General features: G+C 38.0%; 1 protein-coding gene across 3 annotated transcripts; it reads right to left on the bottom strand.

The window, feature by feature from the left end:
• Positions 1 to 2,974: 2,974 nt before the first annotated feature.
• On the bottom strand, positions 2,975 to 15,170 carry SPO11 (SPO11 initiator of meiotic double stranded breaks). Of its 3 annotated transcripts, XM_027622865.2 has the most exons (13): positions 15,040 to 15,170; positions 12,981 to 13,094; positions 11,603 to 11,691; positions 11,119 to 11,185; positions 10,789 to 10,897; positions 10,235 to 10,321; positions 9,506 to 9,542; positions 9,071 to 9,180; positions 7,864 to 7,963; positions 7,468 to 7,505; positions 6,457 to 6,533; positions 4,118 to 4,229; positions 2,975 to 3,608 (listed from the first exon to the last, which is right to left on the bottom strand). In XM_027622865.2, exons 1-13 carry the CDS (start codon positions 15,168 to 15,170, stop codon positions 3,489 to 3,491), a joined length of 1,191 nt encoding a protein of 396 aa, XP_027478666.1. In that variant the 3' UTR covers positions 2,975 to 3,488. The 3 variants fall into 3 exon arrangements, with proteins under 3 accessions (XP_027478666.1, XP_027478667.1, XP_027478668.1); XM_027622866.2 differs by lacking the exons at positions 11,119 to 11,185; positions 11,603 to 11,691; XM_027622867.1 differs by lacking the exons at positions 2,975 to 3,608; positions 6,457 to 6,533 and having other exon boundaries at positions 4,205 to 4,229.
• Between the last annotated feature and the right edge of the window lie 385 nt (positions 15,171 to 15,555).

Raw genomic sequence — 15,555 nt, 5'->3', positions numbered from 1 at the left:
GCTGATGATACAGAATGGATTTTTTCTTTTTTTTTTTTTTAAAGATTTTATGTATTTATTTGAGAGAGAGAGAGAATGAGAGAGAACACAAGAGGGAAGAGGGTCAGAGGGAGAAGCAGACTCCCCGCCGAGCAGGGAGCCCGATATGGGACTCGATCCCAGGACTCCAGGATCATGACCTGAGCCGTAGGCAGTCGCTTAACCAACTGAGCCACCCAGGCGCCCCAAGAATGGATTTTTTCTAGTAGTACTCAGTCTCACACAGGAATTCTCATGGTTTTACCCAACTTCTTTTGCCATGTCTCAGACTCTTCTACCCCATTCCTTAGAACAATGACTTGAAAATATTTTAAAGAAATATCCACCCAGGAGAGCCTGGGTGGCTCAATCAGTTAAGTGTCCGACTCTGGATTTCTGCTCAAGCCTGGGGGTCCTGGGATCAAGCCCCATGTCGAGCTGCACACTCAGCAGAGAGCCTGCTTCAGGATTCCCTCTCTCCCTCTGCCCCTACCTCTGCTCTCTCTCTCTCTCTCTCTCTAAATAAATAAATAAATAATTCTAAAAAAAAAAAGTGGAAGAAAAAGAAATACCCCCCAAAATAGCAGGAGGATCTGAGAGAACAATAGAGCTTCTGCCAGCAGAGGGAGCCTTTGGCTTGTGTTTGCAGGATTGTTTCCTTGGGATATAGACTTTCAAAGGTGAACCCAAGTCCAAACAGAAGTAATATTTCTCAATACTTTGCTACAAAAACACTCCGCAGCAAATATTTTTTAGTGCACATGTGTATGTGGTTTAGCTTTGACAGCGTCCGTTCTTAGCATCCGTTCTTTTCAGCACCAGTAAGCAGATACCTCTGTCAAAAAGTTCAACCATGATGCTCCAGTTAAAGGAAGTCATAGATGAAATCCTGTTATGTTTTTGCCTATTTTGTAGAAACTGCAATATGTGTTTTTTTCTCCATGAAATCATGACTTCTCAAATCACTTAGCACCATCAATGATGACAGTTAAATTTCCCAGAAACCTGGGGATATTACAAGAGCTTTTATTTTATGAGGGTGATTATGAGCTCTTAAGGAAAAAAATAAGATTCTCTGAACATCTTTTTGTTGCATCAGGTTTTATTCACTTTCATTACAAACAATTCCAATACCATTGTTCTTTCTTAATTAAAATTATGAAAATATTAAAAATAAACCCAGTAGATGATGGTAGAGGGGATATCTGTTGTCAGTTGCCATGTTAAATAGTCATCTATTTTACAGTAATCCTTTTTAGAAATAACTCTTGAGAATTAGAATTCTAGATGGTTCCCAATAGCTACTAATGTTAGGTTTTCATCTGCATCAAAGATAGGTAGCAAAGCCAAAACAGTGCATTTTGCTCTCCCATTTCCTTTTCCCAAATAAATGAAAATTATTTTAAGGAAGTTTCCATCATAAACTGGAAATGAATGTAATTATCTAAACTGAATGTATCTGCAATCCCCTCTCAAATTTCTTTTCAAAAAATTTTTATGTATTTTCAAGTTTTAATGACTACTGTAGATTTTTCATTGCTCTCCATTTTAACAGTATGTCCTAATCCAGACATCTTGCAGCTTGACCAAGCGTTTCTAGGTTAGTGATGTTCTCCTTCACAGAACTTGTCAAAGTTCAGTGACATTAGATGTTAAGGAAGGAAGAAAGGTATAAATTCAAAGAAACACTGTGACTTACAAAAATGTCTTTACAATTTGGGATAGTCTCACAAGTCAAACTGATAGTCTCACAGAATATTCTCAAAATGAAATACTTGGTTTTCTGACGTGACCAAGGGGAAATAACAGAATTGTTGACATTGCAGGCTTGGTATCAGGAGGACCTGTTTTGACCACTAGCCAACAGTAAGAGTTGTAGACGTTTCCGGAACAGTGCGCCCCCTCAGCCACACGTCACGCATTTCACGTGTACCAGTGTTGTGGTTATTAAAGCAGGAGCCGTGGAGCCAGGCTCTGGGGGTAAGTCCCAGCTCCACTGCTTAGTAGTTATGTGACCTTGGGAAAAGCTCCTGAGCAGCTCTGTACCTTTGTTGTCTTATCTGTAAAGTGGGGATGAGTAAGAAAAGTACCTAGCTCACAGAGTTTCTGTGAAGATGAAATTAATGTTCAAAACACCCAGAAAAATATGTGGCACATAATAGGTGCTATACAAGTATTTTCTTTTCTTATTATATGACCTTACTTAATGTTTACCAGAACCTCTTGTGTAAGGCCAGCTTCATGGATGCAGTCACGCCAGGCCCCATGCAAAGAAGAGCCCCCAGTGCATGCTTTAATTCTCTGCTAATATCTTGAAATTCTTAATAATTTTTGAACGAGGACCCTACACTTACATTGTGCACTGGCCCCACATATTCAGTAGCTGGTCCTGCTCTTGAGGTAGACAGTGTTACTGTCCCCACTCTGCCCCATTCTGGCGACGTGGCTTTGGACAAGCAACATCCCCCGTGTTTTCACCTGTAAACTACAGATTTAATTACAGACCTGCCAGGGCCCTTGGGAGGGTTAAGATAATGTGTAAGCAGTGACTGGCACAGGTAAGTTCTCAGAAATGGGACCCACTATTCCTAACATCTATTTTGATAAAATAACTCACCAACAATTCTGTTCTCCTCTAAATACATATTCTTGCTTACAATTACAAGTAACTTCAGTGCAGTTAAACATTTGCTGAAAGTACAGAATAAAGTCATAAAACTCATCTCTGGAAAAATTCAGAGAGGGTTATGAGGGGAGACGATTGAATCTTTACTATTACAGAAAGACCTTATTAAAATTTGAGGCTTCTGTAAATCTTGAACGTGTTTCATAAACATGGACTAGAGGGGAAGTCAGGGGACTTGATGTGGGGTGAGAATGGATAAAACCGTGGGGAAATTTACAAATAAATTGTTAATAATAAAAAGCATACTCAGAAACAAAATTAAGTGCTTCAGACTGCATCAACCCAAATATTTATTCATAATAAATTTTACTACTTTCACAAGTGAATGAATGGGGTGTGACCCCTACACCATGAAAGCAAAAAAGAAAGCAACTAAAAAGGAAATGCTAGACACTCTAATTCATTTGCAACTTCTCAAATTTAGGTTATTATTAGTTTTGATACTAAAAGATGCTTCATGCCTTAACATTAGTTATATTGTAGAAATTAAATATTTTTGCAGACTTTGACGGCATTTTTACAATATTTTTTCAAATAAAATTTAGAAGTCAAAATAATGTATACTCTTTTATAAGTTACTTTAGAACATAGGATAGAACTCAGTCTCCACAGAGAAGGATAAAGTCTTCTAAAGAAAATTGTTTTGGCAAATAATATGATTAGTGGAAAATTATTTTACCTCTACAGAATTAAGAATATATGTTCTTTCCATGACAGTATCTACTACTGAAAATAAAACCAATGAAAAACCTCTTGCAATCACAAGATCTATTCTGATACATTTTTATATCCACCCTCCAAATTTTAATTTGTTAGGTAGGTACACTCTGGAAAGATAATCTGATGACAGGAAGGTCAAAGCTTGAATTTCTGCCTTCACTTTAGAGTCTGCCATTATTTCCATCTGTCAATAAAAGTAAAGTACAGCTGTGACCAAGGCCTGTGCTACAGATCTCTTGACTCAAACCTAGTAAATCTAGGCTTGTTTTATTCTCAGAAGCCATGGGCAATAGCTTTTAGGTCAGCCAAAACATTCCAGAGCTGTTACAGAAAAAAATGTTAGAAGAATACCCAGTATGGGTATCTCTGATAACCAGGAATGGGCTGGTGTGTTTATGTAATTTCTTTATTTTCTTTCTCCCCCGCCCCCGCCCATAAACTATGATACAGCCATGGACGATGGGTAGAGAACTATGATGAGGATAAAAATAGGTCAGCTCCATCCATCTGATCTTATCTATTAGCATTCGTAATTCAGTGTTTCAACAACCATTTACTGCCAAACACCACTCACATTAGTTGTTGGTTATATAAAATTTCAAGGAGGATATTTACAGAATATTATGTGAATAGCCACTATGAAAGTTAAAGGCAATAAAACATACAACACTTGAATTTTAGAAAGAAACATACTTCTTTTCTCCAAAATGGTTGGCAAGTAATATAAGGTCTTTTCAGGACACTGTCAAGTTTCATCTGGTCCCGTTTTGTCAGTGGAATTAAAGTATCTCTAGGTATATTTAACCTAGAAAAAATACATGAAAAAAATCAGCAAAAACAGAGTGCTCCTATAACTTAAAGGTCACATCTTTATTTGTATTTATTATACTATGTCAAGAAACTCAGAAATAACAGATAAGCAAATTAGTACAGATCCCTCTTTTAAAGCCAGAATTTGGGAGATGTCCTAGATCAGCAAGGATTCAAGTTCATAGTGGACGTCCGTTCTAAATTGTTGTTTTCCTTCCCGTCATACTCACAGGACAATGACAAGAAGAACACAGACACTGGTATTAAACAGAATGCTAATAGCACTCCATCAAGTGTATGGACACCACCGTGGCTCCCAGAGCGCCACGGCCTCGAAGCAGTGAGCTGTAGAATATGCGTGGCCAGCAGCAAAAGTCACTGTGGGATCTCAGGTTCCACTGAGCACTTCATTCTTTGTAATTCATTGAGAACTTTCAGGGCGAAGGAAGTTAGTCTATTTCTAACTTATTTTCACTTAAGCACACGTGTGTGCACACATACACACACCCCTATCTAGTTTTAAGTTTTAAAAAAAGTGAATTGTAATTTTTTCTTGGTGTGTGTTTTAAAAACAGGACAGCAAAGGTCCAGGATTTATGGTATAGACTACTTTTTTGAAGTCACAAATCCTGGATTTCCCAGGAGAGTTCTAGTTTCAAATAGTCTTTTTCAATGTCCCCACAATTATGACCATTTGCCAGTGGCAGCTACCAGATAGGGTGACAATTTGATTAAAAGTTGAGGCAGGGAGCTAGAGGATTTCCCGTGAAGCTGTGTTTGTGTAGCTATCACACTTCTTAAACATTTCATTGTCCATTTATTTGGAGTGGCTTTGAGGGCACTGATGGAATTTATGAGATGCAGCTGGAGTTTCTTCAAGCCCTCCACCTTAATAATTATCAGATCATTTATCCTGAATTTGTGTTAGGAAAGCTCTTCATACAAACAGATCACCCCCAAGAGATTTTGACCATGACACATACACCAAATGGAACAAAACTTTGATCCACTAGAGTGTAAATACTCAAAAATCAAAAACTAAATGTTTTCTCTTATGCCCTCATTTTGTTAAGAAGTGGCAATCACCCAAAACCTGTTCACGTTCCAAATTTAGGAAACAAGGACCAGGTACCAGGGTTTGCTCCTTGCTTAAAGAAACCCAATAAACACATGTAAGTTCATTCATACTGGCCAATTAAACAATAAAATATTTTTAAATATCACATTAGCAGAGATGAATAAAAGTGATCATGTCCCATGCTGAGGGACAGGTGGGCTCTCACTCTCCAGGGAAAACAAAATAATTAACCTATCAGGAGGGCAGTCAAAATCTTAAAAATGTGCATACCCTTTGACCCAGCAATTCTGGGAATTCAGCCTTGGGGACTAAGGGACTAATTAAAGATGTGGGCGAAGATTTAGTTACAGGAGGGACCATCAAAGCACTATTTATCAGAGATTTGGAAACCACCCAAATGTCTGACTATGAGGCACTGGCTGAATAAACACTGGTACATCCAGAATTGGAACTCAGTAATAGAAGACACTAAAATGAGGTCATGGGTACAGAAAAGTGATTTCATTGTGTTGTGTGAGAGAAGCAGATTACAAAGTAACAAAGTATGATCCCATTTTTGTGAAAAAGTTATGGCTATGCACAGAGTGTAATAATAATCTACAGTGGTAAAGCTGTTCATCAGTAGGTGATTTTTATCTTGTTACATAATGGAACTTTTTCTATAATGAACATGTATGTTAAACTTGACAAAATTTACGTTCCCAAATGTTAAGTAATCTTAAAATGAGATTTTTTTTATGAAATTAAAATTTTAAATCTATGGTAAAATTGATTCATATGGCAAACGATGTTGTCAATGATTACCACTTAACTAGATTCAATGTCATACTTTTGGAGTATAAAAATATTACAAAATCTTAAAAAATTAAAAAATAAAAATATTACAAAATCTTTTAACCATAAAGGTAAAACAAAAACTATTTTCTAGCTGAAAGTTCAGTTAACCAAATTCATTCAAGCATTTTTGTAATTGAAACAGAAACATCGATGAATTTAATTCATAATTCTATAATCCTGAGTCATAGTGACAATATAAACACATTAAGAGCTTTCCCATATAGTCACTTTTTCGGCTTATTGTTAATATTACGATGAGTCATCATTTTAAATATCCTAGTTTTACTAAAACTAAGATTAATCTAACCGTTTAATATCGGAAGGGAGGAGACCAAGCCATCTAATAGCTGGAACTGTGAGATTATGGGCCTCAAAAGACATTGCCTAAAATAAAGAGCAAATGTACATTAGGTGAGGCTAAATTGCAGAAAACCAGCAGACTTGTTTTTGCAGCCACATTTTTTACTTATTAAGAAGGATAAATACAAAAGACTGCACACTTCCTGAGCCCACAGAACTAAGAAAATCACCGAGACTTTTGCTAACCTGGGCTTTCAGTAAGGTTTTAAACTGCTCTAGGATTTCTGTCTTGATTTTATATAAATTAAAACTACAAATGAACCTCTCTGACCTGCATTTATTGTTGTTCATGATTCTGTATTTTAACATCTTGCTTCACCATCCCTTTCGTCTGAACATATACGTCATACAAACATATCTGTCAGAAACACTCAAGGTGTATACCAGTGGTGCCCAAACTTTACCATGCATCGGAATCACTTGGGGTTCAAGCCCAGAGATTCCAATTCAGGCGGCCTGGATGGGGACTGAGCTGTGCATTTCTAGCAAGTTCCCGGGTAATGCCAACACTGCTTGTCTGGGACCCTACTCAGAACCATTGATGTACAGACTCTAGTGGTGAAATTTGGTGATGTTTTCATTTTTCCTTACGGTGGGTATAAAGGGAATTCGCAATGTCAGAATTCAAGGTTATATATAATTTTCAGAGTTTATTTGGCAACCAGCCCTTGCTGTTACCCTGAGGTCCCACAGTTACTTCGGCAGACTGGGAGAGTGAAGGATAATAGTGTCTCTTGCCCACAGCTAATCCCACTCTGTCATCTGTGGTCACAGTGGTCATGCTGGAAGCTAGAATCACAGCCACTAACACAGATTGGCCCTAGACTAGGAGAGTAGCTCCCCGGTACACCGTGGGGGTCCTCAGCTAACTAAGGGCTGGTAAGTGAATGCAGCAATCACTCTGATGAGTATGAACTATCTCAATAGTGGAAAAGGAAAAATACTTTTCTGTACTTACCTTAGATCCATATTTGTAGATGCACATTATTTCTATGCCTGTGAAAAGAGTCACCTTTATGGTTAGTCTCCTTGCACATCACAGGTTAGGTCTCTTGTACGTCAAGGCTATGGTTAGTCTCCTTGTACATCACAGGTGTGCACTCTCACATTTTATCTAACACCTGCAACTTTTATTTTCATAGACACTACCAATAAAAAACTTGTGGTTCAGTTCAATGGGGCAAAAAGAGCAATAAATTGCCTCAAATGATTATAATCATTAATTTTAATCTGATAACCATCTTCTTTTAAAATAATTTATGAAAATGTTCTAAGAGCAGAAAAGCACAACTATAAGTATGATGAATAGGATTTAGTTAGGACGACGGCTTCAAATAATCCAACGACAAATCACCATGCGGATCGGCATCGACAAGAGCGAAAACAGGAATGTGAAATGTATCCCATAGCTTCTTGACCAAAAGTCTTGTGTTCAGATCAGGTACCCCCTTTCCCTAAAAGCAAGATTGAAATTATGCATTTTAATTCCAGCAGAATGAAACTGACAAAACCTTTTCCTTATCTTACCAACAATTTAAAAGTTAGAAAAGTTAGATCACCTTAAATTTCAGGTGGAAAACTAGGGTGGACTGTGAAAAATGTACAGTCTACACAACAGAGTGAAAAAGCCCGCCTACATTTGTCACTGTGACTCAACTATCCCAGTCCTGGATAATAATCCTAAGGAAACACTTCAGCAGAAGCAGAAATAATAAAAATCGGACATATCTACCAACAGGGACATGAGAGGCAGCATCGCACATGTCAGTCGTCATTCGGCAGGTGTCCTTGATTACTCCAGTGTTATCAACTCCTCCCACATGACCCTGTAGCAGGAAGCTTACTACCCTTTGCTCACTGATGACTGTAGCTGCCCGTGTGGCATCTCAATGTATGCTTCTGTGTTCTTTGCCATTCTTGGTGCAGATATATATGCATGTATATATCTGTACAGAAAAGCAGGTTCCCTTTGATGGAATTCATGCAATTACCTGATCTACAAACCTGTGGGGGAGGCAGAACACAAAGCAGCTCCAGTGTTACCATATTATAGATGAGACGAGCAGCCATGGGAGAATGGCATGTAGGTGATTCTGAGAGCCTGTGCAAACTCACTGTGGCATTAGAAAATCACTGGTATTTAAGAATTGGGACCACCAGGGACACCTGGGTGGCTCAGTCGGTTAAGCGTCTGCCTTCGGCTCAGGTCATGATCTCAGGGTCCTGGGATCGAGCCCCACATCAGGCTCTCCACCTACCAGGGAGCTTGCCTCTCCCTCTCCCTCTGCCCCTCCACCCAGCTCGTGTTCTGTCTCTGTCTCTCTCTCTCTAATAAACTTAAAAAAAAAAAAAAGAATTGGGACCACCACCTTGATTTTAGTCAGACTTGAGGATGTTTAAATAAATGCCTTGGAAATTCTTACTCCCTCACCCCAAATGATGTGCCATATTGATAACAGAACGTTGTGTGAGCTGTAGAGATAATGTTATAAACCCCTCTTGCCAATCACCAAAGTAGTATGTTAGTCTTGGCATTGTAGTAAAGGGAAATAATATAATACCGTAACCATGATGCAAGGGGACATTCTGTTGCAAAAGTTGTCATCCAGGAGTCGCTGAAATGTCGCGTCTTTTTCTACAATTAATAGAAATTTCGCATCTGTAATTAAATCTGTGATGTTAAGGCTGATAATTCGAAGACAAGAATATTTCCATTTAATCACCAACTAAATAGTGATGCCATATAAATCAATTCTAAAGCAGCTGTAGATATAGTATATTCTTTTTTGCCTTCAAATACATAGACACCTATTCACATATTTAGATACCTGTCTCTTCTACTAGACAGGGAGCCCCTAAGGCAGAAACCATGTGTGTTCATCTTGACCACCATAGGGTCTAGCTTGATGGTTACACATTATGAAGGCTTGGTTTATCAAAATAATGAACGAATGCACCTTCTACAAGCTTAAATAGTTTTACCACTCAAAGGATACTTTGAATTCCTTGAATATTAGATGGCACAGCAACGGCCTAAGTTAACAAAACAAGAGAGTTTTTATTTTAAATAAGCAAGTATAACCACATTTAAAAATGTATCACAAAAATCCCATATTTTCATTTTTCTCTGAATACATCAGTCATCAGAGATTTATTCCTCAATAAAGAAACAGTAGGAAACAGATTTACTCCTAAGAAGACAAACTTGCCACCCAAACTACTTCCTAGCAGGTGAGAATCTCTCAGAAACTTTGTGGATATGTGGCTTAAGCGGCAGAAAGTGCTGAATTAAAGCCCTCCTATCCTAGAGCACATAGGTGTCGTCTTGCTCATTTCCAGACTGCTGTGCAGATTAGTGCTGTGGGCTTTCCAGGTGCCAAAGCCCAGCAAATAGTTCAGAATTAAACAGATCAATTTCCAAACCAGGAAACTGTATCAAGATTACATAAATAACCATGCTAAAATAGCCAAGCTACATTCTACCTGAAGACAACAGTACATTTTTCAAAGGAAAGCATATCTTTGTTTATTTTAATATGACCTTTGACAACTGGCGTATTTTAAAACTGTGTAACGGAGGACCTCCTAAAGCATACGCTTATTCACCCTACAGTTTTATTTGAACATCTTAAGCTCCAAACTACATAAGAAAGCAGGAAATAAAATACATTTCAAAAACAAAGGATCTGAAAGGGAGTTAAAGCAGGTGACATTAATATACTTACTGTGGAACCACAGGTACAGTGCACTCTGGTGCCGTCTTCCTCCATATACCTTAAATTGCCAGCAATTAAACCTTTCGATGTAGATAACTGAAAAAATAATAGCCATGTTTGAACACTTTTTCACTGACATATTTTTTAAGTTTATTTATTTAAGCAATCTCTACACCCAGTGTGGGGCTCGAACTCATGACCGCAAGATCAAGAGTCGCATGCTCCACCAACTGAGCCAGCCAGGTGCCCCTCACTAACATATTCTATACGGCTGAATCAATCCTCATGTTCACCTGCCAGATTACATGTATTTCAGCTCAGACTGGAATTTAAGAAGTAAAGGAGAAAATACGGAAGGATACTTAGGAATAAAAAATATTTAGTAATTCACCTGTTTTAGTCCATTCATCCAAGGGAATATATTGAGAGTAGATTATTTAAATTCATGACAAAAATGTAGTATCAAATAGTATCAAAACAAAGCACAGATTACATTTTTCTATTATGATTTTACACAACTCTTTTGTCTTAAAATAAGGTGTTTAGTATTAAATGCTACTTACTATATGTAGACTCATCCTCGGCACTTTTAACATACAAGAAATGTCATTGATAATATTGTCCACGACAGTCTGGTTACCAAAGAGTTGGCTGTCAGTATAATATATGTCTCTATGAAAGTTAAATATATATTTTTAATTAGCCATATTCTCTTTGACTATGACAAGTATTATTTGTGGGAAACTTTAATTGGATGAAATACAACATATAAAGAAAGTAATTTATTACCCATAGTCTAGTCTTATATACCATTTCAAACCATAATGGGAGTTAACCTAAACTAACTCTCGGGTTGCATCTTAAAGGAGTAATTTACCAAAACAAGTATTTACCTTTTGGTTGCATAAGTGTTGCTCTGTACTAATTTATAAATCATGGACAATATTTTAAGAATTAGGGCTGGAAAATAAGATACAATAAACAAGTTACTCATCATTTCTCTCATTAATTCAAAACATACCATTATCAAGGATTCCAACTACCCCCAGTTACTTTCCGTAACATTAAAAAAATTATCTTTCCAAAATAGAAAGCACTGAGTACAGAATAATAATTTCCTAAAGGATCAAATAAATTGCTGTCCGAACAGCAAAACTGAGAGAATACTTTTCTACTGAATCATGTACCTTGAAAATTTATTTTGGAATTATAATCTGCTTCCGTGATTACTGACAATGAAAAATTCTGTAACTTTATTTCAGGTGTAAGGGTGGTCTATTAAAGAACAACTAAAATTATTCAACTAGGAACAATTAAACCCAGAAAGTAACCAAACTTATTTATTTTATTACTAAAAGCTAAGAAAGATTAATTTACCAAAATTTTTAACTGATTTTGGTGAATCACTTTTGATTTTTCTCGTGGTACAATGAGATACCATCTGAAGACCCACAGAATCTTCAAACCTGTCATTTTGTTGAAAGGCAATAAGATAAAAAAAGAATTAACTTCTGAACACCAAACAATGTACACTTAATGTGCTCTACTGCGCATCACCTAAATCCGTATTTCTTCTCAACAGAGCCACTGAAGCTTTAGGACAACTTCATTTATAATCTTAGATAATTCCAGGTGGTAATTAGGTAATTAGCTTTGTGACATACAGAGGCACTAAAATAAAGTGTTTAAAATAAGTGAATTAAATACCTTTGAGTATCATGTATGTGTGTGTATTTAGTGTCTAATGTGTGACATTTTAGGTATGTAAACTATTTTCACTTATTTCATAATTTTATTAGCATTTTGCTCATTTTAATATTTACTCATTTATTAATTTCCCTCAATTTAACAAGTTTTGAAATATATTTCTGATTTACCTCCAAAATTACATTAAATGAAATAATTTATATTAGGTTGTTAAGTTGAACTGCCAAGCCTGTCCTAAAGGTGGCAGAAGGCACCAGGCAAATAGGTCAGGTGTTAGCTGCCTGAGGGCTTGATGAAATCCATTCTCCAAAATGATGTAAAATATGATTCAAAAGTTTACAGTTTTTATTAATTATACTGACCACAAAAGAAGTCTTAGTGACTAAGGAGACTCAAAATTACTTTTATTCTGTTTCTGTAACTCTTACTGAGAACTATTGTAGTGTTTTTCATTATTTAGATTCTACAGGCTGAGCATCTGAAAAACACAAAAGATACAAGCAGGTTGGAGGCTTTGACAAAACTGTTTGCTGATTTTACCTTCTTGGACACATGACTTAGCAGGGGGAGATCTACCAGGAGAAAGAGGCTTTGAAATATGTTCTGTATTCCGGATACATTTATTTTCCTTCCAGTATCAGGATTGGTTGTAGCTCCCCTGAGCAAGTGGTTTGCTTTTGCAGTATTTCTGCAGAATTCCACTGGTCATATTTCCCCCCTTTGAGTGCTAGACATTCTAGCTTAGATCCCAGTTGGGAGCCTGTTTTTAGCAGAACTGTAAGACTTTATCATATGCATTTTGAATTCTAACCTCTTCTGGAGCTTCGTTTGTTCTTCCTAGCATTGTTTTCCCTTTGCCTTATCTTTCACACCCACTTCTAGTTTATATGACCTGCTTATGAGGTATGTATTTTGTAAACTTCCTTAAATCCTTCTAGGCAGGGTAAAAGCAGTAAAAAGAATGAAATCAGACTAGAACTCTAACTCAAATAAATTCAAATAATGACATAGATACTGTATTTAAAAATAAAAAATGCAAAATACCTACTTTATATTTTCCCAGCTTGATCTGTTGTCTATTGCGAATGCAGGTGCTTCATTCCTTGCCACACTTGTGATGATGTCTTGGATAACACTTTCTATAGATGCAAGAACCTCAGAACTGAAACAATAAACACACTATGATTCAATCTTAATTCTAAATTAGACCTTTACACTATGTAACATTTCCCCAGATCAATAGGAAAGTAGGTTTTAGTTTCATTGGTTGTTTTTTAAGACTAGGTAATTCGCCTCCATACTGACCTCTCCCACTAAATTTTGACATGGGCATCGCACTAAAACAACAACCGTATTTATAGTGGTTATTTGCAGAGAAATTTCATTTGCTTGTAATTCTACTTCTCAAACAATTACCAATTGAAGTAATATCTCCCTTTTAGACAACATTAATAACTAGACAATATGATTTATAAATGTATTTTAATCTCTTCATATTAACCTACTCAAATTCAAACTTGTTGGCTTGAAATACTACTGATAAATGTTTTAATTAAAAATGATGTAATATTGGCTTTGAATTTAATTTCCTTCCCAAAAATGCAATGCAAAAATATTCCAAAAGAAATACTTCTTATTGTAGCACATCGCCCTGATTGATCTCATGCCTTAAATCTGCCCTTTTGAATTTTAGTGATACAAAGAGAAAAAAGTTTAATCACTACGTAGCATGGAAAGACTTGGCAACCATTACAGCACTTCACAGAAAAATATTAAGACCTAGCCCAGTCTTCTGTGAGCTGACTTTTCATTTCACAAGCCATCAGCTTCAGAAAATGTTGTTCAGTTATAAATACCATTAGCGTATTGCCTAAGAAGGGAAATCGAATTAAATCTAGAAAATGCGCAGAATGTAGAATGTCCTAATTCCCCCAGAAACTTCAGAGCTTGCTTTGAAAATGCATGTTATCAGAAAGCAAATCTTAAAACAATCAGTATTTTCTAACACGGAGCGATACAAACTGACTCAAAGAAAGATCTCATTCATTTTTCCAGTTTGAAAAAAAAAAAGTTGCAAGGTAACACTGTGACAAACTTGAAAATACAATTAGATTAACTTGCATCTGAAGCTTAAACAGGGGACTTCCATTCCCTCCTTTCCTCACCCTCATAAGTTCTCCCTCAAACTAAATACTTCTATAAAAATCTGTTTGCTTGTAGGTTTTCCACTTTTTTGTGTGTGTGGTGTTTTGTTTTGTTGGTGGTTGGCTTAGTCTTCTTAAAAATAAGACAGTAATTTGTTTAGGCTGAAAAATTTTGCTGATAAACCAGAAAAGCAGATCCAGGAAAAAAAAAAACAACAACAGCATTTTAAATAAGAATGGCCAATAACATAAACACATTCTCTGTAGCTAATTCCGAGCCGGGTAGCTGGAGAACCTCAGTAATCCATCTCTTCAGCACCTCTAACCAACCCCGCCAGCCGCCAACTGCTTTAATTGATTTTAAATAAATCACTTAAAATGTGTGTACATTCTCTCCAAGTCAAGTAAATCGTTGTCTCACTATCAGCCACTTCCTTGTTCAGTTTGATAAAACCCGGACTGAGTGAGACCTCCCAACATTCATCTTCCCTCTTTCTCTTCACACACGCACGCACACAAAATCCTGAAAGCTTTTTACATTGAAATTGTATCCAGAAAAAATGTGTTGTAAACAAACACAAAGCCAAACTGTGCCCTAAATTCCCTGACCTCTGAGAATCTTAGGAAACCGGCGAGCCTCGCTGTGGGGATGCTCCTGGAACATTCTAGAAGGGGAATATTCTAGAAGTCACCAGAGGCGAGGTCTTTCACCGGGCTTTTTGAGTTCCAAAATAAAAGCTAAAAGCGGAAAAGAGAGTGCCCTGAGGAAGGACCTTTCTCAGGGTTCATGAGTGGCCGGCGAAGGGAGTTGCTCCTGGGGCCTCCTCATCCCGAGACCAGGGAGACGGCAAGGAGCGCCAGCCACGTCCCTACAGAGCGCCTCAAGACCCCGCCCCAGCCTGGCTGGGAAGCCGGCTCCTCTCTAACTTCCCAACATGCGCGCCCCAGAGGGGGCCCTTCTACCTCGAGGCCAGGCGCGTCCCCCCGCCCGCCGGCTCCCCACCGCCTCTGCTCAGGGTGGCCAGCAGGGAAGCCTTGTGCCGGTCCACAACCGCGAAGAACGAGGCCTCAGGCCCCATGGGTGCAAAGGCCATGAGGGCCGACAGGAACGGAAAGCTCCAAGAGCAGGAAGCCCCCTGGCGCCCGCGGCGGCCCTCCCGGGCGCTCGCAGCCCGCCCTCCCTCCCTCCCTCACAGCCTCCCTGGCGATGGTGGTCTCTTTTCCCACACTTTCGGTCCGGGCATGCGCACACCTTGCCCCCCAGGCCTGCGCATAACGCCTCTCATTGAGTGGAGTGCGCAGGTGCACAGGGTTCAGTCAGGTACAGTCCCCACCTGCGGGGCAAAGTGATGGGCCGCTGGGGACCAGCATGACATGTCTGGGATATTGGATCCAGGTTTCCTTGAAATGGATTTATGGTGTTTGGGTTTTTTGTGGTGTTTTGTTTTGTTTGTTTGTTTTTTTGAAAACTAATACCAG

This window comes from Zalophus californianus, chromosome 8 (assembly GCF_009762305.2).
Source record: "Zalophus californianus isolate mZalCal1 chromosome 8, mZalCal1.pri.v2, whole genome shotgun sequence".
In the NCBI taxonomy this organism is placed as follows: domain Eukaryota; kingdom Metazoa; phylum Chordata; class Mammalia; order Carnivora; family Otariidae; genus Zalophus; species Zalophus californianus.
Note: the sequence above shows the minus strand (reverse complement) of the source record. Positions and strands in the feature narration are given on the sequence as shown.

Bases quoted from the DNA above. Each gene is read 5' to 3' on its own strand.
- SPO11 (XM_027622865.2), bottom strand. From the start codon at position 15,170: ATGGCCTTTGCACCCATGGGGCCTGAGGCCTCGTTCTTCGCGGTTGTG. The intron at 7,964-9,070 runs GTATTATATTAT...TCTTGCTTTTAG, and splicing joins CCCCTTGCATCATGGTTACG to GGAAAGGGGGTACCTGATCT. The intron at 7,506-7,863 runs GTGATTTGTCGT...CTCTTTTCACAG, and splicing joins TGTCGATGCCGATCCGCATG to GCATAGAAATAATGTGCATC.